General features: G+C 37.4%; 1 protein-coding gene across 1 annotated transcript in view; it reads left to right on the top strand.

Annotated features, from left to right (window-relative positions):
- Positions 1-27,644, top strand: part of LOC114454050 (cadherin-7-like) — a 192,430-nt gene that overhangs the window by 152,402 nt on the left and 12,384 nt on the right. Inside the window, exons 10-11 of the mRNA XM_028434147.1 lie at positions 12,798-12,915; positions 16,899-17,147. Coding sequence (XP_028289948.1) covers positions 12,798-12,915; positions 16,899-17,147 — 367 coding nt within the window. The remainder of the gene's footprint in view (positions 1-12,797; positions 12,916-16,898; positions 17,148-27,644) is intronic.

The following is a 27,644-nucleotide window of genomic DNA, read 5'->3' as shown; positions in this document are numbered from 1 at the left end:
GAATTGCACTTTCAGACTGAATAATGAAGGCAAGGCAAAACTGGAATTTTTCGATTAAATTACACCCAAAAAACACATAGCGAGCAAAGGGAATTAGGGGCTGACTTTGGAATGCAAAAACACTGAATTACAACTAGGTGTCAGATTTGTGTTTGCTCACATACTGTACGCCTCAGACACAGATACAATATCATATGTTATAACAGGAACTTATTCCTGTTGTACATTTGGCTGTGATTGTTGGCTGTATTGGGCATGTCTGGTATTCTGTAAAGCTGTCACACCCATTGGCTTATTAACAGCTGAATCAAAGGTGAAATAATACCATTTGCCATTTGGGACGTGTGTTGGCTCGGTAGCTTGGTAACACAGATTAACAGAGAGTGCAGGAAAGCAATTACCTACCATTTTTCAGTCCTAATTAAGGCCGCCCCGTGGCATTAGCTCTCTCCAAGGATGCCACTTGTTACGGATCACCGGCCCGTCTGTTTTCTGTCTTAATATGAACTGATATTATGATTGGGTGGAAGAGGGCAGCGACAGTGGGGATACGGAAGTAGGGAAGGTCACGTTGTATCACTTAACTTTTACATACATGAGTGGAATTGGTATTCTGCGGCCCCTGACCTGCTCTCTGGCCCATTGTATGCTATCACAGCGTTCTCGAGCAAGTCATTACCTCTTGTTAGTAATTAATTCACTGTGCTGCCCAATAAACTGGACAGATCAAGAACCTATACATCAGAATACAATACATAATGCATACATGTTTAAATATCATAGCTTGCTTAAATCTTGTATGTTGGGAATACTGCCAGCACGGATTGCAAATAAAATGCCTTTTATACACGCTGATTATTTTGTTGATGTATTTGATGAGACCGGCTGTAGATCGTAACTCCTGGCAACAGCATATCTTCAAAGGCCGATGTGAGGAAAGGTCTGCTTCCCAGTAAAACGAGAGAAAGGAAGTAGTTTGTGAAAGCAGACTAAATGGAATTCTACTCATACATCTGAACCATTAGTTTATCTTAACTTAAAGAAAACCATTAGATTTCACCATTTGCACTCCAAGCAAAGATGTTATCTGGTAAAGATACCATTAACACACACATTTTACCAGTACCAATATCCTGATTAACCATGAAAAAATCCTTCCTATTTTTTTCATTTTTTTTTTTTTTAAAGCAAAATTTTGAATTTAAGATAACATGCAGCAAGGCTGATGTCTCAGACTAACCAAAGTAATTGTATGTAAAAAGATTTATACATGTATTAAAGCATAAATGCTAAGTTGACAACATAATCTTGCCTTACACCAGGGTTGGGGTCAATTATAATTGTAATTGCATAATTGGTAATTCATTACATTTATGACGTACTTATCATTGTAGTCATAATTGGAAAATGTTGCTTTTGTGGTCATACTTGGATTGTAATTGAGTTCAGATAATTGTATTTGCCAATTGAAAATGTAGGAGTTCTTATTCATTTTCTTCCGCAATTCCTTTGTCGTAGAACTCCTTTTAGGCTATTCATGTGGCACGTATGTCATCTCATAGGGGCAATGTCAAGAATGTGCAGTCGACCTTTTTTGGAGCCGGAATATCAAGGTCAAGGTCAAGGTCGCTTCAAGTGTCAAAAAACAAAATGTCCCATATCTCTACGAATATTTACCGTATAAGTTTGATGCTTACATTTATGAAAAACTCATCTCAAGTGGGGTATTTTATCGGACCGAAGCTGTACGACCTACCAGTAAAATGATCGGAAGGGGTCAAAGTTCATGACGTCACAAAAAATACTTTTTCCCTATAACCACAAATTGAGATTCAGTGCTCAGACTGGTACCATTGAACAACATTTCATTTCAATGTGTGACCTTGACCATCGCTCAAGGTCATATTTAAGGTCAAGGTCAGTCTTCTCTTTTTTTTCCTGCAATATTACTTTCAATTTAATTAGTAAAAAGAACAAACTTGTCAACAATTCCAGATACAGGTTGTCATTTTTGCCAATATTTTCAAATTGCTAAATATGTATTAGCTTTGCAAATACAGGTCTTGCCTAGTTTACTTTGTAATTGTAATTGGTATGGGCGACCGTGGCTCAGGTGGCAGTGGGTCGTCTTCTGATCGAAAGGTTGGGGGTTCGATCCCAGTACCTGACTATGTGTCGAAGTGTCCTTGGGCGAAACACTGAACCCTAAGTTGCTCCCAGTGGTCGACTAGCGCCTTGCATGTCAGTCCTGTCCCACTGGTGTGTGAATGTGAGAGTGATTGGGTGAATGAGCTGATATGTAAAGCGCTTTGAGACTGCTTCAGTGTGGTGATAAAGTGCTATATAAAATCAAGTCCATTTACCATTTACCATTTACTTTCAATTACAATTTAATGAAATGCAAAACTGGGGAACCATTTTACAATTCTATGGCTTATACATATATGGTAATAATTAATAAAATAGCTGATTTAAGACATTGGTTAAACTTACCTGTTATCATAAGAGATGCTAACAGAAAGCTAACACAAGAATAAGGTTAGTTTTTATGGGGTTATTTATTAAAGGCTCAGTAGTGTGATTAATTGTAACTTTTGTAATGGGAATAAAACCTAATTATATTTTCAATTGTAAAAAAAATGTTGGCCAATGTAATCATAATTGAGTTGTAATTGAACATGGAGAATTGTAATTTAAAAATGTAATTGACCCCAACCCTGCCTTACACTATCCAGTTTAAATAACCCAAACACTGTGACTGCTGGCCACACTCTGCTGTTTAATGTACTGTGGGGTGGATTCACTAAGATCTGAAAAAAGGGTGGTAAACCCTACGTCCCTAAATCCTTTGATGACACAGTTTCCTCAACTGCTGCGAAGAATTCACTCAGATTGCAGCAATTAGTAGTGCATGTGCAGAAGTGGTGGAGAGCCCTATTTAATTGAGCGTTTTGCTCGTTCAATGTGGAGACGTGAGTGCACAGATGCACACAAGGACATTTGAGGAAGTTAAATTGGTGACAGATGAAATTCTGTCTGTTGCACAAACAATTAATAATGTAGAAAACTAAATAAACAAATAAAAAAACAAAACAAAAAACTTTAAAACCTAATGATATTTGTTGCCCCTAATTTAATGTGGCTGCTCCGTCAGGTCCTGTAACTTTGCTCTGATCAGTCCATGAAAAATAGGCATATTTGTCAATCAGTCTTTGCCATTTGAAGATGATCTACTGACCATCATCCAGCAGGTCTGACCTCCTGAGGAGCACTGTGTCACCACTCTCTCATATGTGAACATTGAGCATCTGATCAGCTGATTCTGGCCTGATGCTCCTTCCATCAACGCGACACCAGAGTTTGACGGTCAAAACATCACTGTCCATAGCGCGCGCAGCATCCTCTCTCCCCCGCAGCCACACCAGACTCCACACGGCTTTCCACAGCTTTTTTCTTTCCCTCACACACACTTTACTCACACTTTATTTTCTCATTCAGTGGATGTTAATATTGACTATTGTTTTATTTGAATTATTTTCTTATGCTAGAAAGATTAACTGGAGCCTTTTTTTCCATCTCTGCTGTGATTTGTGTCAACATTTACTGCAGCGGATCTCTGCGTGTTTGTTTGCACCTGCTTGTCTGAAAATCGTACTATTTTCCGGTGCTAAAACAATCACTGCAAGCAGTTGCAGATTTTATCAATTGCATTGCACCCACTGCATTAATTCATTTGTGAGCTCCGCCCACTATGCATATACATCAGAGGGATACGCGCTAAATGGATTGAGGGCGTATTGCAACGTGCAGCAGCCGTGCACTCCTAATTCCCTGGGGTTTGTACGGCTTATTAGCGCATGGAGTGACATTTACACACGTTTTAATACTAAACCTTTAGTGAATCTGCCCCTCAGTGTTTTTTTTTTTTTTTTTTTTTTAAATGTAAAGACCACAGTCTTTAAAAGTTACAAAGAAAAAACAACAAGGTTTCAAGGGAGGAATTACTATGAAGCATACACAAAGTTTAGGCAAAAATCTATTCAGACATTCTTGATACTAGTTCCTAACAGTCTCTTGGCTCGCTGTGGTTTGACGCTCCCTCACCACCTGAAGCATTGTTGCTTAATTGAAAAGGAATCACTCTGTGTTGTGTTGAAGCCTCCTTCACTGTGTGGGAAAGAAAAAATTCCAGTCACTGTACTACCTTGCCAATAATGTTGGAAGCCATTGAGACCATGCCTGTATTTTATAGATTTTTCTCTCATAGACTTATTACATTAAAAGGTATAGCCGCTTTTAAATGTTTTATTGTTCCTTGCAAAGTCTGAACAGGAAAGTTTAAGTTGTGCGAGAAAACCTGGCCTCTTAAGATGTGATAACTTATTTTCGTTCTTTAATTATCAGGATCTTTTAAAGAATTAGGATTGACTGTCTTAATATGTCAACCAGCATTCTGCCAGAGGCCTTGTTTGTTCATCTCAACAATCCTACGACATTCAAATATTTATTTTTCCTTCTTTTTTTGTTACTTTCGGGAGTCGCGATAGCAGTTGAATGCCTTACACAAAATGACATGAAAGCCAGATTTGAACTTTTCAAGGTCCTAAGTTTTTAACTTTTAATTTAAATGCAACTTTCAATGAAGCCTGTGCATGTTCACATTTACATTAATAATTCATATTATCAGTTTATTATTGGTGATGCAACGAAGTGGGAGATGAAAATTGACGTGTCAAGGCTCATGGGACTTGGAAAACATTAGAATGTGGCAATGTGATGTTTGTTCTATAAAAACACATAACAGTGAAAATTTAATTTCAGCTCTCATTAGGAGACTACTTTAGCTTTAGCATTACTGATTTGTCACCATCATAAATGGTTGTATGTGTGTTGCAAAAGATTCACAAAGTAAATCAGAAATAAGTGATCAAAGACACATGACTTTGTTAAATGAAGGAAATTGATTGGGAATAAAATCTATACATTATATGTGTATGTGAAAATGTGTTTAGTGGGACAGCCGTGTCAGACATGAACGTTATGGGTGTCACATGTGGGTGACAGCTTGCGCATCAATGTCACGTGAAGTGGAGACCAAGTAGTGCGGAGTGAGAGGTGTGAAAAACAGGCAAGCCTTCATCAACACAAATCCTGGTGACAGCCATCATATCCCCATGGCAACGAGTGCCACCTATTTGACACAAGGCTTATTTATACTCTGGCTCAACTTTGATGGAGCCAGCTTGATCCTATTGTATGATTCATTGGCCAATAGGGCTTTTGGAGGCTTAGATTAAAGAGTTGAAGATGTAGGACAGGGATGGGCAACTCTATTACAGCAAGGGCCACAAAAATGTTTTTGTCTTTGTCTGTGGTTTTGATGTTCTGTCAGTTTTTAGTAGTTTTGTGTGTTTTTGGAGTTATCATGTGTGTTTTTGTTATTTTTTGTGTTGTAATTATGTGCATTTTTCTGGATTTTTTTTTGTTGATTTATGTGTTTTTGGGGTCACTGTATTTTTGTTGTTGTTTTCTGTATTTTCCTGTCATTTTGGGCAATTTTGTTGACAGTTTGTGTGTCTTTGGAGCTATTTTGTAATGTGTTTTTGTGTGTGTTTTTGTAGTCATCTTGTTTAAGTGGTTGTTGTGTATGTCTTTGTTTTAATTTTGTGTGTTTTTGGAGTTATTGTGTGTTTTTGTTTTTTGTTGTGTTCCTGTTGTAATTGTGTATTTTTCTGTCATTTCCTGCTTTTTTTTTTTTTTTTTTCGATTTGTACGTTTTGGGGTCTAAGGGTTTAAGTGGTTGTTGTGTCTGTCTTTGTTGTCATTTTGTGTTTTAAGAGTCATGTTGTGTGTTTTTGGAATTATGTGTGTTTTTGTTATTTGTTGTGTTCTTGTTGTATTATGTGTATTTTTCTGCATTTTTTTTGTTGATTTTTGTGTGTTTTTGGGGTCACTGTATTTTTGTTGTTGTTTTCTGTATTTTCCTGTCATTTTGTGCAAATTTGTTGACATTTTGTGTGTATTTAGAACTATCTTATAATGTGTTTTTGTAGGTGTTTTCTTTGTCTAAGTGGTTGTTGTGTCTGTCTTTGTTGTCTTTTTGTGTTTTTATGAGTCATTTTGTGTATTTTTCAAAATTGTTGTGTACTTTGTGCATTTTGCTGTCGATTTGTGTGTTTCTGGAGTTATTTTGTGAATTATGTCAGGCTTTATATTCCTTTATATTCCTTTAAGCTGTTGAATGTTTTGCACTTTTTGCGCTATACAAATAAATTTCCCTTGCCTTGCCTTCCAACTTCTTGAAATACAATCTTTAAGGATTTGTTATGGGGGCCACATGTGGCCCCCGGGCTGCCAGATGCCCATGTCTGCTGGCGGATGAATCTCAACCTGGTCAGCGTGAGATAATTCATCTTTACAGAGAAAGTGAGATTTCAAACTAGATCCTTAAAAAAAACTGCAATTAAGTAGTGCTGTGTAGCGTCAAAGTGAAATCGCTTTTCTTCGCTTGTTATAATTTACTCGTAATAGGGATGCAACTGCACTTCTGATCTACTCCACTCTTTGAGTGCAAAGAAGTAGCACAGATGCTCTGTGTCACAGTTGCAGTGAATTATCGCCATTTTAGGCCGTTAACATACTTAAGGTGTCGTGAGAAGGATTAAATCCTGATTGTTTCCACCCTACACCATTCAGAACAGACACATTAGATTTGAGTTGGCAGAGTGTCGTTTGTGGATTTACTGCAACTGCTAGGTGAACAATCAGGGTGCAAAAAGAAGGTTCAGCTCAATCATCATGATGGCATCACCATGTCTGGCATCAGATCCAAGACTGTAAAACTGATGAGTACCAATTGTTGACTACACTTAACCAATTTGTTCCAGAAAAGTTGGATTTGTTCTCCGTTTTAGTTTCTATTTGCTGCATGAACTCCAACTGTTGACCTTACAGAGCAGTGGTTCTCAAACATGTTTGGCTCAAGTACCACCTTTTCTCTTATTTCTGAATCCAAGTACCCCCTTTTGTCTGACTACAACATTTTGCTTAGAAAAAGGTGAACACAACTATAGAGTATAGTGATGGAATGACCGAGTGATAAAAACATATTTGAAAGAATCTCATTTTGTAAATAAGTGGAAAGAAACAGTGTTAATACAGTGGTTTCCAACCTTTTTTGGATCGTGACCCATTTTGATATCAAGAATTTCTGGCGAATCCAAAGACATTTGTTTTCAAGAGTTCCTTTTTGATCTTGTTTGAGCTCAGATAAAATGCTTTTATTGCATTTTAGTTGAACTAGATGATTAAGGTTAAAACAATTCAAAAATGTTTTTTATTATTTTGCACAAAATTCAGGCAACCACATTTAAAGTCCACGCGACCCCGCATGGGGTCCCAACCCCACAGTTAAAAAAAACACTTTTTTTGTAGCTCCTGGATTGATTTATTTGTACAGGCATTAATTTTCCACACTCTCTGTTTTAAGTACCCCCTGTAGTGCCATTGCGTACCCCTAGAGGTACATGTATCTCATTTGAGAAACTCGATTGATTATAGTCGGTCATATTTAATTCAACTTTATTTATATTGTGTCAAAAACAACAAGTTATCTGGAGGCATTCATGAAATATGAAGTTATATTTGAATGAAAAACCCCAAAATTTCCACATGAGCAATCATCAGTGCCAATGGAGAGGAAAAAATCAAATAATTGACTTTGTATTTGTAATTGTCATGAAAATTCTATAAAAATTGTCAATTATAATATAATGCAAAACTGGGAAACCATGTTACAGTTCTATGCACACTTATACACATATGTGGTTAACAACTATTAAAATATACTTCCATATCAAGCTTTCCCACATTTTACCTCTTTAAAGGGACACATTATGAAAAATCCACTATTGCAGTTTTTCTGATCACATATGAGGTAACTTGAGTGTCCACCGGCACACAAAATGTGAAATAAAACCACCCAGTTGTTAGTTTGCGGTCTGTGTAAGTCTTATAACACAGATAAAATTGCTCTCTTTCAAATTTTCTAGGTTTGTGATGTCACAAGCTAAATCGGGAAAGAAAATCCCCTCCCCTTCGCTGGTAACTCCACCCATGGACTCCACCCCCAACCTGATGAAAATTTTTGCGAAAGTTTGCCATTGTTTTTCACACTTCAAATGATCAACAAACAGAGTTACTAAAGGATGAGTTCACTCAGAATGTAGCTTTATTCAAGAAGTTAACCGCTTTAATTTTGCCCCGGTAAACTTAGGAAGTCTCCCGCTGCAGCTGTGTCACTGTAGCAGGAGGGAGGGGCTGCAGCCTCAGCTATACAGACAGTGAAGGACGGGGGAGTTCTCACTTGAAAAGTTCAAATTTTTCAACTTTGAGCGACTAGGTCTTCAAGTCGCATCATTCACATTGATTTTTAATGTAATCTAGTCACTTCAGTCGCGTTCGGTGTGAACGCACCTTTAGTGCGTGTCACCCCGCGGAAGACAGGGGTGGGGAAGGGGGAGGTCTATGCAAATCCAGGGACACACCCACTAAAACAGAGCGCTCATTTTTACATGATATTAAAGCTTTTCTGTTGCTTCATTCATGTTATATTTTGACCAAACACCAGCACAGATATGTCATTTAGACCACAGGGAACAGTTTTAAAATTAGAGAAATTTGAATATGTCCCCTTTAAGAAGGAGGGGTATACTGACAAAATGCTCAGACGCCCACACCAAAAATATTATAACCTACATTTTTCATTGATTAAGAAGCTTAACAGCGTAATCAAGAGATAGGGATGAAATTAGATGATAGATATTTGTTTTTAGTATATTTTAGAGATGCTAACAGTAAGCTAACACGAGAGGAATGTTAACTTTTATTAGGTTATTCATTTCAGGCTCAGTAAATTGTTTTTTTTTTTTTTGTGATTGAACATGTAACTGAAAAATGTATTTGACCCCAACCCTGACACATTCACTCCCACTCTATTCACATGTAAGCTACAAGCCCTAGCTATTACTATTATGTTTCCCCTCATCCTCAAGGCTTTTCGTTATTTGAGGTTCATTGGTACAAGCACAAGCATATTTCATACATCACCTACACATTTATCATACATTTATGTTTAATTTGATAAAAGTTCACTTTTTCAGTACCATAGCTGTTTGCAACCATGTCTGTTTATACACAATGCCCTACTAATCTTCCAAAGCAACAAATAAAAACCTTTGTGCTGAAATATCCTCTTTGATTTCACACAAAACTCAACAAAACTCTAATCCGGTGATTCATTGGGCTCTTCATTCAAGCCTTGCGACAGGCATCAGTCTGTGGCCGCCGCCGTTAATGTCTTTCAGCGAGAATTTATGTCTGCGTTCCTGCCTCTCTCCTCGTGTTTCCTACTCAACCCATTAGAGGATTCACCGTGCAAAGGTTCTTTGGGACGCATTGCATCAGAGCCGCACTAATGAAAGGCATTATACATTACAAAGTGTTTGATTTAAGGATGATTTAAAGTCCTCCCGTTAAGCAATGAGGAATGGCAAACCTTTTTTTTTTTTTTTTTTTTTTTTTCTGGAGATAAGCTCGAAATCCATCTGCAATATTCAGTGGGACATCAAAGGGTTCATGTTGTGTATGGGTTTCATTGCCAGTGTGAGAGCCGCAAAGAAAAAACGTTCTCTATCAGATGGGGAAATTTCCATAACAGAGTGAGTCGCATTTGAGTTATTATGATCTGAGGATCAATAGCGGCTTTCCGCGATGCTCAGTCAAGCATGCAGACGCGGCATGTGTAGGATTTCAGTTGTTGCATCGAGCAGCGACTACAAACACTGCGTCTGTGCATATGTATAAACACCCTGAATGCTCCTGAAAGAGTAAAGATACCCTGCATTTTATCTGTGAATATGAATTCCCTTGCACTGCAATTGTATAAAACTCACAAAAACAGCATGATTATGGATAAAAGGACAACTATTTTTATATTTTGTTGAAAATTAGGGTAGATTTTTTTATTCTCCCTGCCAGTTTTGATAACTGGCAGGCTCTTGGTTACCACCTACACAAACTCCTAATACCTGACAGCTTGTAACCAGCAGCATTTATTTACAGCTGACAACTAATAATCCACATCTCGGCACTGATGGAGTTTTATTTCGTCCTATTTTTTCCCCCTGCCATATTATAGTTAGATTTTTTAAATGTTCATATTGTCTTAATGTTACACTTAGGGTTTTTAAAGCCTGTGAAATGTGATCATTTATCGGTAATTGCTTTTGAAGAGATTTCTTGGGATACAGCCAATAGTGTGAGTTTCGAGATTGTCCACAAAGCACTGAGAGGGTTTGATGGAAAATAAAGGACGGCGCTATGGTAACACCCACTTTGATGGCCGGGGCGGTGGCTATCATTTGTTGTCCATATGGCAGCTTGTTGTGTTGATGTCCTTCTCGTGCACAGCAGGTGCCGAGCAAGATTTGCCTATTTTTTTTTTTTTTTTTTCTTCATCTCGAAGCTTGCCACTGAACTGAAGGCGTAGTATTTATTCATTTTTTATCAGCCAAGGAGAGATAACTTGATTTACAGATTGCATGTAAGGAAAAAAAAAGTCATTGAAGCGCATGCTGCTGGGTGTAAATAAATTGGTTTAGTTGGTTATTTGATTTCTTACATTATTTATAGCTGCGGAGTCGGATTCTTGTTAGTCCTGAGTTCAGAGACAAATTAAAGCAGGCCAAAACAAACAAAGTATTTACTTATTTCACGCATAGATATGAATGCTTGTCTTGCATTGCCTCGAGCATCACTTCTTATCATGAGTCATTTTCCTGCTTGTAATAATGAAATAGGGATGCCTGACTGTGTAAGGCAAGCATTAATTTTGTACAGCATCAGCGCAACATGCAGTGGACAAACATAAGCTTCTATTTTGCATTTCAAGGCCAGAAGGTCAGAATATTAATGATATAGTGGCAAAAAGGATCAGGCAACTATCTGCCCCTGGTTAAGGGATTTTGCCTAAAAAAAAATCTCAGATTTTTTAAAGAAAAATTCGAGTTTCGATTCGATTTTTGATTTTTTTTTTTCAATGCACTTAAAAATGACTGCAGACATCAGATATATTGTCAAAAGTGCAACTTTATTGTCTTGATCAAATACCAGGGAAATATGCTTTTAGGCTGTGGGTGAGTAAAATGTCATTGAAACCATCATTAGCCATTGGTTAAGTTAGTTATTAAGATTTGAACTCGAACCTCAGCCCGACTCGTTCCAATACGGAAACACTGTTCACTTCCTCCGTTCATCTCCTCCACAGAGCGTTTAAAATGAGCTCCTTAAATTCCAGTTTTCACACTATCGAAAAGCACATCTTTGTTTTTCTTCACCTCAGCTGTGAGAATGCTGATTTTTATCTGGGAAACGTTTCATTTCTTTGCCAATGTTTGACCTCAGTGGGCGGGGCCTCGGAACAGGAATATTTGAGAGGATAACATGTTAATGACGATTCAATTCAGCCGCTGCATTTATCAACGCCCGATCATTTGTATGTTGGGATTGGTCAAATACGAATGTGTCGTAAGTCCCTCGTTGATCCTGTCGTACGACACAATTTGCACTCAGATTTGCACTCGTTTTGACGTAAGGTTAATAAATAACGGCCATTGTGTTCTGGCAATTACATCTAATGTAGGTGTCTAACTCGTTTTAATTCAGGGGCCACGTACAAACCCATTTTGACTTGAATTTGAACCAAAAAAAGACACAGATTTAACATCATCGTGCCTCATTTTGAGTTTTCAGTAACTCAAGGATCTTGATATCAAAATGATCTTATTTCTTGTCATTTGTAGGAATTTGGTGGGATTATTTGTGGGATTATTGGGATTATTCAGAAAATAATTTGAGATTACTGCAGTCATTTACTGTATGATGAACACATTGACTATAGAAATTAGGGAGTTTAATTGAATTTCTAAATGAAGTTACTAAAATACTGGGAAACAAACTTTATTGACATTATTTATCAATGTTTTTGTTTTACTAGTCTTCCCTCGGGCCAAATTAGATGCTCTTGAGGGGCCGGATTTGGCTCACGGGCCTTGAGTTTGACACGCCTGACAAGTAACAGTGACACTGTTACTTGTCAACTTTGATGGGATTAATTATAGGTGTTTTTTTCTTGCTCCTCATGAATACTGTTTTGAGATTGTATTTTTTTTTTACATGAAGCATCATATTAATGTATGTAAAATATGTTATTTATTGCTTTTCATTACTCCTGCTTTAGAGGGAGGCATTCATACCATAAATCAATCCAACGGTTATTTCATGACGGACCTTCATAGGGTTAATTGTTAATTAAATTTGACTTTGGAATTCAAAAGAAGAGAACGATTTATCCCTGGGAAACAATTTGCCCATGAGAAACCATTTGCCAATAGAGACTCTTATCCCTAAGAGGTTGCCAAGCTGTTGCCAAATAAGCACTCACTGTTTTTAAAAAGATGAATGACACAAAGCCAAAGACTATCATTATGAAACAAATAATTTCCATCAATCAAAGTCAGGTTGAATTGACCCTTTTTTTCCTGCACAGTGTTGTTGCTTTTTCTTTAATTTTCTTACACAGAATAATACATTTATGTACGTACGTAAGAGGGATTTTAATATTGTCATTAGCTGACAACAACAGCGTAATCACGCTGCATGAACACATCAATCAATGAATCACCTTTTACAGCTGATCGCCTTAATGTATTTTTTTTTTTATGTTTTCTTGTCTTCAGGTTATCCAGACAATCAGTGCTGTGGATAGAGATGAACCTCCAAGTGGTCACCGATTTTTTTTCTCTCTGGCTGCACCTATTGCTGGAAACCTTAACTTCACACTGCGAGATAATAAAGGTTTGGCAACGTTTAGTATCATGAAATTGATCATTCTTTAATATTTAGCAGGTATAATTGTTCAGAAGATAATTACTAATTTTTGGTTCTTGTGGCATTTGCATATTCTCCCAATGCCTGCATAGATTTCCTGATTTCCCCAACTCATCATTTAACCGTAAAATATAACAACAACGGGGTTCGACTGGGACCAAAATTCAGCCCTGGCATTTTCTGTCCAGACCAGCCCACTGCATTATCAGCGACACCATGTAGAAGCCGTTATTAAGTCAGTGATGCTCAACATGTGGCTCTTTAAACTTTAACCTCTTTTTCCTTTGGCCATTTTGTAACTTCCTTTGTCCCATTTTTGAGACTTTTATCCATTTTTTTGCCCTTTCTTTATTTTTTTGGCCACTTTTCATCCCAATAAGTTAGCTTTTGCCCAATAAATACAACTTGTTTTCTTTTTTACTTACATATTGCCTCTTTTGTTCCACATTTTGGCCCTTTTTCACTAATGTTTTCCACATTTTGCCCTTTTGTCACTATTGTTTACCACATTTTGCTCATTATCCTTTGCCATTACGTACCACCTGGTTCCTCATTTTTTTCGCCAATCTTGACTGCTTTTGGGCCATTTTAGTCATTTTTCACTCTTTTCTTGCCATGTTTTTGACACTTTAGGACAATTTTTGGCCACATGTTACCATGTCTGCCTCCACTCGCTCGTCAAAATGAAACCAAAAAAACAATGGCCCACTTTGGGTCGACCGGGACAATGCCCGGTATGCCAGATGGCCAGTCCACCCCTGAACAATAATATAAGTTTTGTATCAAACTTACCCAGTGTCAGTGCAGACATTAGACAGAGTCGATGATTGGGTAAAAGCAACCTAAACTTAAAGCGATAAGCAACCCATCACATGAATGTAATTTAGGTCTAAAGATACATAAGTACAGTGTGTTGGTGGAAGACCCAGATCTAGAAAGAGACAGGAGTAGTGTTTGAAAAGTTATTCAAAAAACTAAATAAATGAAATACAAAATAAGTATTGTACTAGGTAAAAAAAATGAAAAAAAAAAACTTATAAGATGAAGTGGAGAGAGCAATCATTCTGTGTCCAAACACTCAGGTATTGATGTAGGGCCATTCAGGAAATACGGCACACCTCAGTGCCAAACAGGAAGGATTCAAAAACACTGACAAAACTGGGAGTGAAGACATGAGCAGGAATACCAGGAAGCACGAAAAAAAGAAAATATTGAATATATTTGTTATGTCAAGAAAACAGATTGATACCTCTGCTCACGTACCCCTAAGAGTATATGCATAGCCTGGTTCAGAATCCTTGCTGTAGAAAGCTACTTCCCTGGATCAATTGCAAACTTTCTCTATATTTTTGAAAATATTGTTTTGACATTTGAAACTGTTCTTGTTTTTAAATCGGTGTATTTAAATACATTGAAATGTGCTTTATTTGGTTATAAAAATGTCTGTTATTCAATGCATAATGAGTACCGGTAAGTGTTTTCCTTCCATTAGACGTGGACATTTACACACTGAGCATTGTTTACTACCACCTTAAACATTAGCCCTGCTTCTGACCACAGTTCGCTGTGCAGTATGACTTGGAGAAAGCAATAAGCAACTAGTGCCTCTCAGTGCACCAAACCCTGCTGATTAAATTATTGTTCTGCAACAACTGAGTCACACAAAAACCGCTTTCATTCACAACTGGAGCCCACTTCAGATAACACAATTCATTGCCCTATCTCTGCTCCTTATCTTTCTTGTTTCAAGGCTCTGATTCGATATCAGAGCAGAAAACGTGCACATTACTAAAGATATTTGTGTCTTTGTGTCATAATTGCTTCATTTCAACCTTCATACAAAACCTTATGGTGCACAAAGAGAGACCAACTTCTCCTAAAGGATAAGCGAGTGCATGAACTGTAGCTCTGTATACACAGAATAATTGTGCCTCACTCCATCATTACTCACTTACATTATTCCCCGCTGGTTTTAGGGGAAAAAAGCTCTGGCCCGATGGATTCATTCTCTGAGGTGATTTCTGTGTATGTGGAGATCAATAAGGCTGCCTTTGCCTTTTACAGTAGTTCTTAGAAATGTGTTGAATGCAGTTAGTGTACTTCAAGGTGCAGTCCGCGACTTTCAGATCCCTCTCTCCCCCTCCCTCCCCGCTGCTCTCTTGCCCTACCTTCAGAGTTTCCAATGTCCCTCCCTCAGAGGAGCTAACAAGCTAACGTTAGCCAGACAGCAACATCACAGTAATATAACATGCTCTGTTAAAAGCATATTACTGCAGCGCTTTTCTCTCTCAATGTGCACACACCTCAGCAGCAGCAGCAAACAACAGCCAACCACTTACAGCAGCCCACGCGGAGGCTGCGGCGCGCACATGAACAACATTGTTGTCTACAGAGTTCTAGTGTAACAATTACAAATCAAACATAATGTAAATCAAGGAGCAGTAATTACCTTTCAAGCAGTTGCGGTGCATTCTGGCAATCTGCCAATGATCCTTACATAATGACAGCTTTAGCAAACATGACAAAAAAAGTAACTTTTTATATGAGTTGCAGACTGCACCTTTAACTGTATTTTATGGCAACCTCTTCAAAAAACTAAACAAAAAGCACTCTTCTCTTCAAATTGATTACTGATTACATTATTCCATCACCTAAATATGGCTGTCTGAAAATAAATATTTGAATTATAGTAGTTTACTGTTTACTTCAGAGGTCGACTTAACTTGCGTCCCTTTTAGGCAAGTGTTTTCTTTTAGTTTATAAGTCTCACAACCTTAGTGCTTCCTTTAAATTGGGCTAGCTTAAGTGGACCTTAATGCAATTACTCAGTAGAAGCAAGTTTGGGAAAGCATACATTAACCAAAACCTTTAATTGTGTTACTTCAGACACTCAACTTTATCCAAGAACTTAGTATGCATCAACTGTTGGTTTTGAGATCACACCAAAGGCACAAGGTCTGTGAAATTTGTACTTAATACATTTGCGGAAATGACAATGATTAAGGCTAGTCACAACGTTAAGCTATCCAAAACTACTCGCCTTGCAATTCACAAGAAGAAAAACTGTGTTTTTTGATGGTTCTCCAACATGACTTCAATATTTAAACATGTTCTTTGGTTCAAATCTTCACTTGAAGAACAGAAAAATGTTCCCTGTGAGAATGCAATTTCACAATAAAATCAAAACTCTATTCTTCTATTTTGACTGCGATGTGATGTGGTTTGGATTCATATAAGTCCAACAGAACCCATAAACTTCAGTGATGTCCACACCTTTTAGAATTGTTAATGTAAAAAAAAAAAACCCAACCCCCCCAATGCTTAATGTATTCGTCTTTTTATTTGTTCTTAGTCTTGTGAGGGCAATGTGAACATCAAATAAACAGAAGACTTTAAGAACTAGTCCTTCAAGGCAAATCTATATATTCAGCCATGCCTGCGCAGCTTGAAACAGCCTTTCTAGCCACTGATAGCTGTGGTTTTTCCATTTCATAACTGTGGTTTTTCCATTTTTAGCTGCTGTAATGGGGCATTGTTCTGTACGCAGCCTCTACCTCTCTCGTATGCTCGGATTTCATAAAAGATAGGAGGATTTCACCACGTTGCCAAAGCTGTTATTAGCCAACAGGTGGTCAAGGCCAGGCAGAGACGCCACAGTATGTCATATAATGAAATGTGTTAATGATACCATCTGTTGGCATTCATGATTTTAATATTGTAAGAATCATCTCAAACTGCACAACCAAAGCACAGTAATTACCACAGAGTAGAAGCGTATTCTCCTGCCAGTTGTACATTTGCAGCTCAATTTTCATTTCATGAGAACACATTTAAAGTGCAAATTAGATACAGCGTTCATTACAATTTACATTATACTCATAATATTTTTCCTTTTTATATATACAATATGTATATATATATATACATTTATATATTTTGTGTGTGTGCAGATAATACAGCATCGATATTGACAAAGCGAGGTGGCTTCAAGAGAAGGGAGCAGCCCGTGTATCGACTGCCTGTGCTAATTTTGGACAGTGGAAACCCTGCACTCAGCAGCACAAACACACTCTCTGTGCGTGTGTGTGAGTGTGACTCCGACGGCGTGGCGTTGTCTTGTGGAGCCGTGGCTTACACAGCGACCGGACTGAGCACTGGCGCCCTGCTGGCTATTTTAGGCTGCATCATTACACTTCTGGGTAAGACCATTATCCTTTTTTTGTTGTTTAGAACTTGTTATAAACTGGCATTATTGTGGTTAAGGTGTCAACCTTAGTTCCCAAAGTGGGATTCGGGTACCCCCAGGGGTACGCAAATTGTCACAGGGGGTAGAGTGCAGCAGATTAATTGCATATTTCAAGAGAATCGTTCACTTTGGTATAAAAGTATGACATTTGGCACTGATACTCTGTAAGGGCCACTTTTTTGGAAAAAGGCGTTGGCCACTCAAAAATTCAATATGGCAGCAATTTTTCAAGGTGGCCGCCATTGCTATTCAATGGTTATTTGATAACCAAAAAATGCTCGGATCGTGCCAAACGAGGTGTCAGTGGCAAGGTCTGGTCCGCTCGAATTTGAATATGTGCACCCCCCTGGGTAGAGTCAGGACTCAATCGCGGTACAAAAAAATTGCTTGTTTTGTAAAAAATGTGGCACCAGCAAACGCGTTATATTCCCGCGGAAGTTTTGTGTTTTACTGCACCAGGGGTAACCTCGGTCAAAGGGAGAAAGCAGTATCAAAGTCGCTCCCTTTTGCTCATACTCCTCTGAGGTTACCCCTGGTGAAGGAAAACACCAAACTTACGCGGCCTCTGAAGGACCAGACCTTTCCGCTGACACCTCATTTGACCAGATCCGAGCATTTTTGGATATTTTCCAAGTTTTTGTCCTGACTCTACTCGGGGGGATGCACATATTCGGACTCGGGCGGGCCAGATCTTTCCACTGACACCTTGTTTGGCTCGATCCGAGCATGTTTTGGTTATATGTTACCCATTGAATAGCAATGGCGTCCATCTTGAAAAATGGCTGCCATATTGAATTTTTGAGTGGCCAACGCCTTTTTCCAAAATAGTGGCCCTTAGAGAGTATCTGTGCCAAATTTCATGCTTTTTTTGGCAAAGTTAAGGATTTTTTTTTTTTTTTTACAAATCGTGCTGTACTAATATGTGAATAAAAATGTAAAACAATTGGACAACATTGGAAACCAGAATATAAATAGACCAGCAGTCAGGAGCCTCCATGCATTGCCACAAAATACACATTGGCCTGAGACTGGTGGTGACAGTGAAACAATCTGATCAAAAAAGCACAAATATCACAAAAGCAATATTGCTATGGTAACATGTACTTGTATGAAGCTTTGAAAACAACATACAGAATGAGACTTTGCGTGGAGAACAATTTAAAACTCAGAATCCCTCAAACTCAGCCAAACATTACAGAGTTCTGTTCATCCTCTAAACCTCACCCTTCTCATTAAAGTCGTAACTAGTTGTATGTCACAGTTTCATGTTGATGAATATGTTGTGTTACTGCGATTTGTTAAAAACAAATGTTTGGTAGATTTCTTTTTCCAAAATAAGAGAAACGTGAGAATTCTGGTTAAAATGTTTTAATGTGTGCTTACAGATTATATATTTTTTTTTTTTTTTTATAAAGACATATTATTATGTTAAGTGTGCAGCAGTAGGGGGTACATGGCTTTAGGTTAAATGTCTCAAGGCGTACAGGACTGTGAAAAGTTTGGGAACCACTGCCATCAATGTAGATTGTTATTAGAGATTTATGAGCCATTCGGAGCAGAAATTTTAAAAAGCATTAAAAATAATTAGTGTCAAAGCAGGACTACTCCACTAATACTCCTCTAATACCTTTATCTGGCCAACCTACCCACCGTGTTTGCCATCTTTACCCTGACTTAACTCCCATCATTCCAATCCCCTATTTACCTTCAGACTTCATCCCTCTGCCCATCTATCCTCCTGTTTCATGTCTTCTTCCCTCATTCTGTCCTCTCCTCTTTCAGGGATTATCTGGGGGGGTCCACAAATGGCTCGGTGAGTCTTTTCCTAAGACAGAAACCCCACACTGAGTCACATTCCTGCCAAGCCACCAGAGATTCAGAAGGCTGCTTGCCTCATCTCTACCCTCATTCATCCATTTCATCTAATATCCTTTTCATTAAACGTAAACCCTCATTTCATTGTGGCGTGGTCCTTGCAGGAATATTCAGTGGAGTTTGAAAAGCTTTGAAAAAAAATAGAGACTAGGTCTTACTTTTCTTTAAGGTCGTGAATTCTAGGATGCCTTTTTCATTTACAATCAGTGTTGTTTATTATTTATTTTTCCAGTTATTATTATAGTTATTTAAGTGCACTGTAACCAGTGACAGATCTTGAGGTATTTTCACTCACTGGACAGAAAGTAGTAACACTGTCCATTACCTTGGTTTCTAACTGACTCTTTTTTTTGTTTTTTACTTATTCATTTGGGCTGATTATTGCACCTTTATGACCCAAGTTCTAGAACTTTTCTTTTTTTCAAACACGTCAGGAAAAGATGAATAATGTTTCAATGTTTTACACTTTCAATGTTGCACTTTGAGGTCTTTAGTTTCCTACGTCAGCCTGGTTCATACCTCAGTTTGTGTAAAAGTATACTGAAGTTCAGAAATGTTTTTGTGTTAATAATTCCTCATTAAAAAAGACCATTCAAGCAGCAAGTATTTCCTCATGTTTTTGAGAATGTACTATGCTCACAGCAACACATTGGGAAAAAAAGAACTATGAGCTCGTTAATTTTTTGGAACTGAATTTAGTTCAAAATTTTGAATTATGAACTATGAACTGAACTAGTTCATTTTATGTAGAAAATGAACTTTCCCAACACTGTTTACAATAGTGTGTTTTTAATGTCTAATTGCATTTACATTTTTACGATTATAGACTTACAAACTACTGTACAATTTGCAGTAACTCCAAAAAACACACAACTAATCAAATTTGCCAAAACTAGCATGTGTTGTTCAACAAACCACGACTATATTGCTTCCTTTATTAAATATCACAAATAAACTGTCATTAGCTGCGTTTCCATTATGCTTGGAAATGCACAAAATTTAAAAAGCGCAATAAAAACTGATAATGTAAACACCTGGATTTCAGATATCGCTCAAAGGATTTTACGCTTTCATGAAGAGGAATTTCAAACGTTTCGATAATGAAATGTGTCGCAAAAGCGCTATGGAAACACTGGTCACACTGGTACGACATTTCTTAGCGTTATGCTTTAAAAACATTACTGTTACATTAGACGTGAAACAACAAAGGAATACGGAGTGTTATCAGTAGGTGTGGAGCATCCATTTTCCTGCAGAAAAGTCTTGTGGGATGAGATTTCACGTTACGAGGCTCCTGCCCAAAACAACCTTTAAAGGAAACGCTTTTAAAGCACAATTATATTTTCTTGACATTTAGAAATATCCTTTTATTTTCCAAGAATCTGTAATGTAAATCCAGCTCCTGATCTAAAAAAAAAAAAAGTTGATAACACACATGCAAGTTTCTTCAGGTAGAGTGCTGCATGAACTTTCGAAAAGAAAACAACTGTAGTTTTTTAAATTTATCAAAACCACTTTTATTGTGTCCTTGTAGCCTAAGTTTGTTTTGACACTTTGAAATAGTCATTTCACTTGAAGAGTGTGTCATCTCTCCAAGTATTACATTCCTTGTTTTTTAAAGTAATACAGATAACTGTATTTATTTTGCGGGTTTTCATGAGATGGTTTGGATATTCGATAATTCCTAATAAAAGTAGTGTTTGCATGAAAGACCGCTCACATTTGCGCAATAAACTACAGCTCATGTTGAATACAAGGCTCGGGGACCAGATCCGGCCCTTCAGAGCTTTTAATTCAGCTTGCAGGAGAAAGAAAAAAAGACGGTGACAACATGACTCACTTTATAAATTACCAACTAATTCAGTTGTGGAATCTCATCCCCTCCAAACATGCAAATTCTGCAAAATTTCAGTTTTCTCCTGCCTTTATCACATGAATGGAGACAATATGAATCTTAAATTGTTGAAAAAGCTCTTATTTTCTTTAAAAATCATGCTTAATCTCAAGAATTCCCTAAAAGGATGGAAAAAAAAAAAATAAATAAATAAAATACATTTAGGTGAAGATCCTACTGATACGCTGATATCAGTCACTTATTGTAGTCCAAAATAGGGCACAATATTGTTAAAATTGCTCTTTGTCCTGGCCTATACTCTGCATCCCATTTGAGATCAAACTGGTCTGTATTTTGCACAATAACTAAAATGAAACACCACTGGACTAAAGACTATTACTTAGAAATTTAATTTATTTTAAGTCTGATGTCACTAAGCTATCACTAACACATATACTAATCAAATGTGACTAAAGCATGAAGATAAATCTGCTTGAGGAAACGTGTTAATTGTAAAGAATAGAAATATTCATGTAATCACATGAGCATTAGATACAATGATGAAGTGAATATGCAACACTGCTTTCTTACATTTAAACCTTCAAAATAAGAAATATTATCATTATGAAAAAAGGTGTTTGGCCCTTGAAATTAAAATCAAGCAAGCCAAATGGCATGTTCTATATCATAGTAAAAAAAACCGAAGCAGTTTCATTTTTAGTATCCGTTATAACGCCTCGTATCTGATGGGTTTGTGACACAATGTGACACAGCGGTTGGACAAAACTGCACTATTCCTGTAGTTAGGAGAGCAGAGGAGGAGAAGTGTGTGACTTGGCATCTTAACACGCCGGTGAGAGTTTGAAACAGCTGACTGACTCCGCTGCTGCTGATTGACTCCTCAGTGCTGCCCTAAAGCAGCGCTGAGACGGACTCACAATCACAATAGCCACTTAAATAGCTATGTGTTTTACTGTAATTTGCAGGTTTTTTTGGCTGAAAACAATAAAAACAGTGTGTGGATAGCAAAAGAAAATTGCTGATCTCCCTCGCAAGAGCGAGGCATGAAGTCTGCATCTATAGACACGCCCAATCATGCATGTGTATGAAGCCCCCCAAAACAGCCTGTTTTTAGAAGCGTCGTGAAATTGACTTTTCAGAGAACTAAAACTCCAGAAAACAGTTGAGTTTGGGAAAATAAACTTCAAATACTATGTTGTTGGGGTTCTTAGAACAAATGGAGATGAAAGGTGAAAAATAGCATAATACTGGACCTGTAAATGTTAATGTTAATGTAAATGTTAAATGTTAAATGTGAATCTAAATGTTAAAATTGTATCTAAATCTAATTGTTAAATGTAAATGTTATTGTTAAATGTAAATGTTAGTGTTAAATGTAAATCTTAGTGTTAAATTTGTATCTAAATCTAAATGTTACATGGTCACCAAATGTAACGGTAAATGTTCAGAAATTACGCAAAGTGGGCAGGACAGTGCCTATCAATCACGATGTCCCGCCTACATCACTGATTGACAGACACTGACCAGCCCTCTTTGTATAATTCCTAAACATTTAGCTTTACACTTGGCCACCATTTAACATTTAGGTTTATATTTTACATTTAGATTTAAATTTACCATTTACATTTATATTTGTATTACATTTATATTTATATTTATTTTTCATATGTACACGTTTATACAATGATATAGAACATGCAATTTTATATGAATTTGTCTCAAATGAAAGGAAAATTAGCTAAATGTGAAGAAAGTGAGGTAAATGTTCAAAAATATGTCAGCTCTAAAACGGTGACTGAGTTTTTACATTCGGCACCCCATAAACCAGAAATTTAAGAAAGAAACCATCCTCCTGACCCACACAGAGACACACAGACCAAGAGAAAACTAAGAAGATTAGCCATACAAAATATGACATTAAACAAGGTTAGGAAAATCAATGCACAAGAACTATACCAAAGGAAATCCAACTAAGAAAGAACCCCACCTGGATTTAAGCCCACCACCACTAGATTTAAAAACAATAACTCAAAGCGGTGCCAAAACTTAACAAGACAAATGACCACAAAACCTACTAAGCCACTTGGATCGACCAAGTAAATAAACACAAATATGACTACAGACCCTGATAGTGAAGGATGGATCGATGCGATTATTTTACTATTTCAGTACTACAAAATGAGCAATCTCAGGGAAATGATTTGTAGCTCTCTTTACAACATGATCATCTATGATCTAAAGTCTTCATGAGATGATCCGAAATTCTCAAATTCTTAAATTAGCACTGCTTTAAAAAAAAAAGAAGTAAATTAAAAGGTTGTTGAAACAGCTTTTTGACCCTAGCTGTTCATGTAGAAGTTCAGAGTTAAGTGGAGTAAATGCAGATTTACAGTCATGCACTTTAAACCTTGGCACCTTTGAGTATTTACAACCAATTTTGACTTTAGCACCAGGATATAATCTGCCAAGTGAGTTGTCTAAAATAGAAACTGCAGTTCAATGTCTGTCAGAGGTCAAACATTGAAAAGATATCATACCCTCGTTTTTCTAGTTGTCTCTTTCACCTTAATCTTTTAACCTGTTCGAATAGATAAAATAAACAAAATTATTCACCAGCAGCACAATATCAACATTTTGTGCCACTTTTGGCTTTTCCTTTAGTTAAGGATGAAATGTACGAGTACACTTTGTAGTGTGGCTTCTTTCCAAGCAGGTCCGAGTTGCTGAATGCAGTTTTTAGAACACTAAGCCACCCAGTGCATGGCCCCTTTAAGACAATCACAGGAGTATGACAGGTGTGTATACAGAGTGATACAGAAGAGAATGCTTTGTATGCTTGTTCCAAGCTAGGAGCGTTTGCATTTATAATGCAGAAGAATTGTTTTAGAGTTCATTTGCAACAAAAGTGAAAGTGCCCTGATTAAAACGAGCTGAATTTTCCAAGAACAACAACCCTAGCATGGTTTATGTGAGTGGTTTCATTGCAACATCTGTGTTTTTACCAACTCAGGCAAAACATCCTGGCTTTGTTCCTTGGCACAGTAGTTCAGTTAGACAGGTTAAAACGATGTTGTCTTGCAATCCTGAGTGCAGTAACATCCCCCAATGAGTTTGTAGTTGGGTTTCCGTTACCCTTGGAAATGCGCAAAATCTAAATAGTGCAAAGAAAACTGATAATGGAAACACCTGAATTTTGAAAAAACACTGAAATATTGCAAAAACATGTCGCAAAAACGCAATGGAAACACTTTTTCCACAAATACACGTCACAGAACCTGGTCACATGACCACTTCTCTCCGAGAAACAGAGGCGACTGGACTTTTTTTCTCTTTTTTTGGAGGGACATTTCTTAGCCTTACACTTTAAAATTATTACTGCCACATTAGACGCGAAACAACAAAGGAATATGGAGTGGTATGGAGCGTCCGTCTTTCTGCAGCGAAGTCTCGCGGGATGAGACTTCACAGGAGTTACGAGGCTCCTGCCCAAAGCAATGGTCAATGGAAACACGTTCAAAACGCAATTATACTTTGTCAACATTGAGAAATATCGCTTTATGTTGGCGAAAATCTGTAACGGAAACAACAGCTACTGCTACGTTGAAGTTGTGCTAATAATTTGTTCCTCTTGTCTCTAGCTACCTGCATTGCAACGATATGATTTGTGGCTCATTTTGATTCTGATACAACCATTTATATTACATTCAAAGTATTTATTGCTCACAATTTAAATACTAAAAACTCTACAAAGCAAACTTGAAAAGTGACTCCTGATGTCACAAAAGTTTGTTCTGCATATATTTGTAGACCTTGAAGTTTGATACTTTGAATAGATCCTCCCATCTCAACTTCAAACCGTGTAAAATGGTACATTTCAAGGGCATTTCCTCACAGTGAGTTAAGATGTTGGTGAAAACACTTTTAAAAAAGAATTCATTTGCATACTGTGAAAGATGCAGCAATGAACCGTCACCTCCAGGCTGCGTTATTGCTCATAAAACCCACATACAAAGTATTACCCCATCAAAGTAAAGTCATAGTTTAACAGTTAGGCGAGCTTCATTGAAAGCTGAGAAGGATCCAAACAGCCTATACAAGAACTGAAATGAAATCTTTGATGGGGTCAAACCTGGCTTTTTATGCTCTTTCCCTTGATGCCTGACTTCTTTTCATTGCGACACAGACTTGTGGTAAATGAAAACTTCAAAAGAGCAACAGGGGGAAATACATGGCAGCGCAGGTCTGAACTCAGCATCGCTAATGAAAGCTGGCTCTGTTCTACACAGGATGGCCTCAGGCCACGGGCGCCGTAGAGCTAATGGCCTCCAGTTTAATGCACGTCCAAGTTGCTTTGCTCGTGTGCATGTGTGAATGTGGTTGTGTGTCCTTAGCTGTCCTCCATCGGTCTGTTTTGCCAAATTGGATCAGCCCCTTTCCTTCTTTTCTCTGTTTCGTCTATGTGCATATTCATCAGAAACCCCCTACGTCCCTTGTGTTACCAACTCATGCAAACCGCTCCGTTCAATCTATTATTCTGATCTCTCTTGATAGTCTTCCATCAAGATCTTTTTTCAATCTGTAGGTAGCATTTGAAGCCGTGATTGCATATGATTGCATTGTTGTGAATGGGTTACAAGCCAGAATACGGCCCAATCTACATTTTACCATCGTCATCCCATAGTGTTGTCAATCTATCTAGATCTTTCCTTGCTTCACTCCTTTTCCTTCCCAACTCTTCCTTTTTTGTCATCAAGTGTGGGAATGACACTTACCTACCCACCGTCACATTCCTCCCACTTCTTTTACTTCCTGAATAGAGAAAAAAAGACCTTAGTCTATTCTGTCCTCAAAGTTGGATTGTGTGGCCTTGGTTGTTTAAACCTATTTTCTTTGACCTTTAATCAGCTGATATAGAGTGTGTGGTTATTACTGGGGTGCACAGCCTTAATAGTCTTTCAGTTTTATTAATTTACCATTATATTCTTTACAGTTATAATGCATCATCAATGCAGAGCTCCGGCTGATTCTGCCTAAGTACGAAACCTTCATTCATTCATCAAACATAAATGCCAATAGGTCTTTATGCATCAACAACAGGTGGAAACCAGGGTTACATTTTTCAGTTTCAATTTCCAATTTTCAAGTACAATTCTATTATGATTACAGTTACCAGCATTTTTCCAATTACAATTAAATCACATTTTTTTTTTTTTTTTTATCCTCCGAAAGTCAATTACAATTACATCTTCAATTACTAAAGTCAATGATATAGACAATATATCACAATTACTGAGCCTGAAATAAATAACCGAATAAAAGTTAACCTTCCTCTTGTGTTTGCTTTCTGTGAGCATTCCATATGATAACTGGTCCTAAATCAGCTGTAAAACACACTGAAAACAATGATCTATCATGTAATTCCGTTCCTATCTATTGGTTACCTTGTTAGTCTTCCTAATCAATGAAAATATAGGTTGTAATATTTTTTTTTAAGTGGTAAAATGTGGGAAAGCTTGATATGAAACATAATTTAATAACTGTTAACTGCATATGTGTAGAAGTGTACATAGAACTGAAGCGTGGTCTAGAATTTCCATGGCAATTACAATTACAAAGTCAATTATCGGAACTCAATTACAATTTAACTAAGATTACGACAGCAACAGATTTTGAAAAATTACAATTACAATTATAATTATGCCATAATTAGTTATCAATTACAAGATTGCAATTTTAATTGACCCCAACCCTGGTTGAAACTATCAGCAAAAATATGGACAAATGAATGACTGTGTACTGTAATACCACGATTATTACACAAATTAAATTAAGACTTTAATCCATATTCCAGTAAAGTGCTAATTATTTGTTGCACTGTATCGTTTACCTCATATTTACACTGTCATTTATTATTTCGGCTAAAATGATGTAAAACATATTTAACATATTTTGCACTCAATCAATGCTACAGCCCAGATTTGCCAAGAAACTATGCAAAATGACAACAAAACTACCATATCAGTAGGTGATGATTGGTTGAGTCGTGGCAGTGAATAAACATTTGCAGTAGACCAGTTGCGATTTGAGTCATTTGAGATGTTTATTGGCGTTCTGTACATTTGGATTCCTAGCCAAAATGTCAACATTAGATGTATGGTAATGACAGAAGTAGGGCTAGGATTAGGGTTAGATATGAAGCAAAAAACCACATCCAAACATAAAATAAAATATTGATTTAAATTGATATTCCTTTCTTTCAAAGTTTTCCAAGAAAGTTGATTCTGGGTCAAAATGCCACTTAGACACATTTATTAACAGTCAGCTGCACAAAATCAACATGTGTTAACACTTTTGGCTTTTCCTCTCCTAATGGTAGAGCCTTTGAGAGTGAGTTCTGTATTGTTGGCTTGTTTTGGGGCAGGAGCCACACAGACGGACATACACTTGCTGGTGCTTCGGTGTCGCTATGTTTTATCCTCATCGTTTTCTGCAAAGCTGAGAGCGAGAGAGGCAATTCAATGAGATCTTTGGGATTGTAGTTATCTCATAGTGCCCGATCTCGTTAGAGCTCGGAAGCTAAGCTGGGCCTGGTTAGTAGTCGGATGGGAGACCACTAAGAATTCCAAGTGCCACAGTGGGGGACAGTTGCTCCAGTGGTATCTGTCATTGTGTCCTTGGGCAAGACACTTCACCCACATTGGCTAGTATGAATGTAGTGTG

The sequence above is a fragment of the Gouania willdenowi genome, chromosome 20, assembly GCF_900634775.1.
Source record: "Gouania willdenowi chromosome 20, fGouWil2.1, whole genome shotgun sequence".
NCBI classification, from domain to species: Eukaryota; Metazoa; Chordata; class Actinopteri; order Blenniiformes; family Gobiesocidae; genus Gouania; species Gouania willdenowi.
Note: the sequence above shows the minus strand (reverse complement) of the source record. Positions and strands in the feature narration are given on the sequence as shown.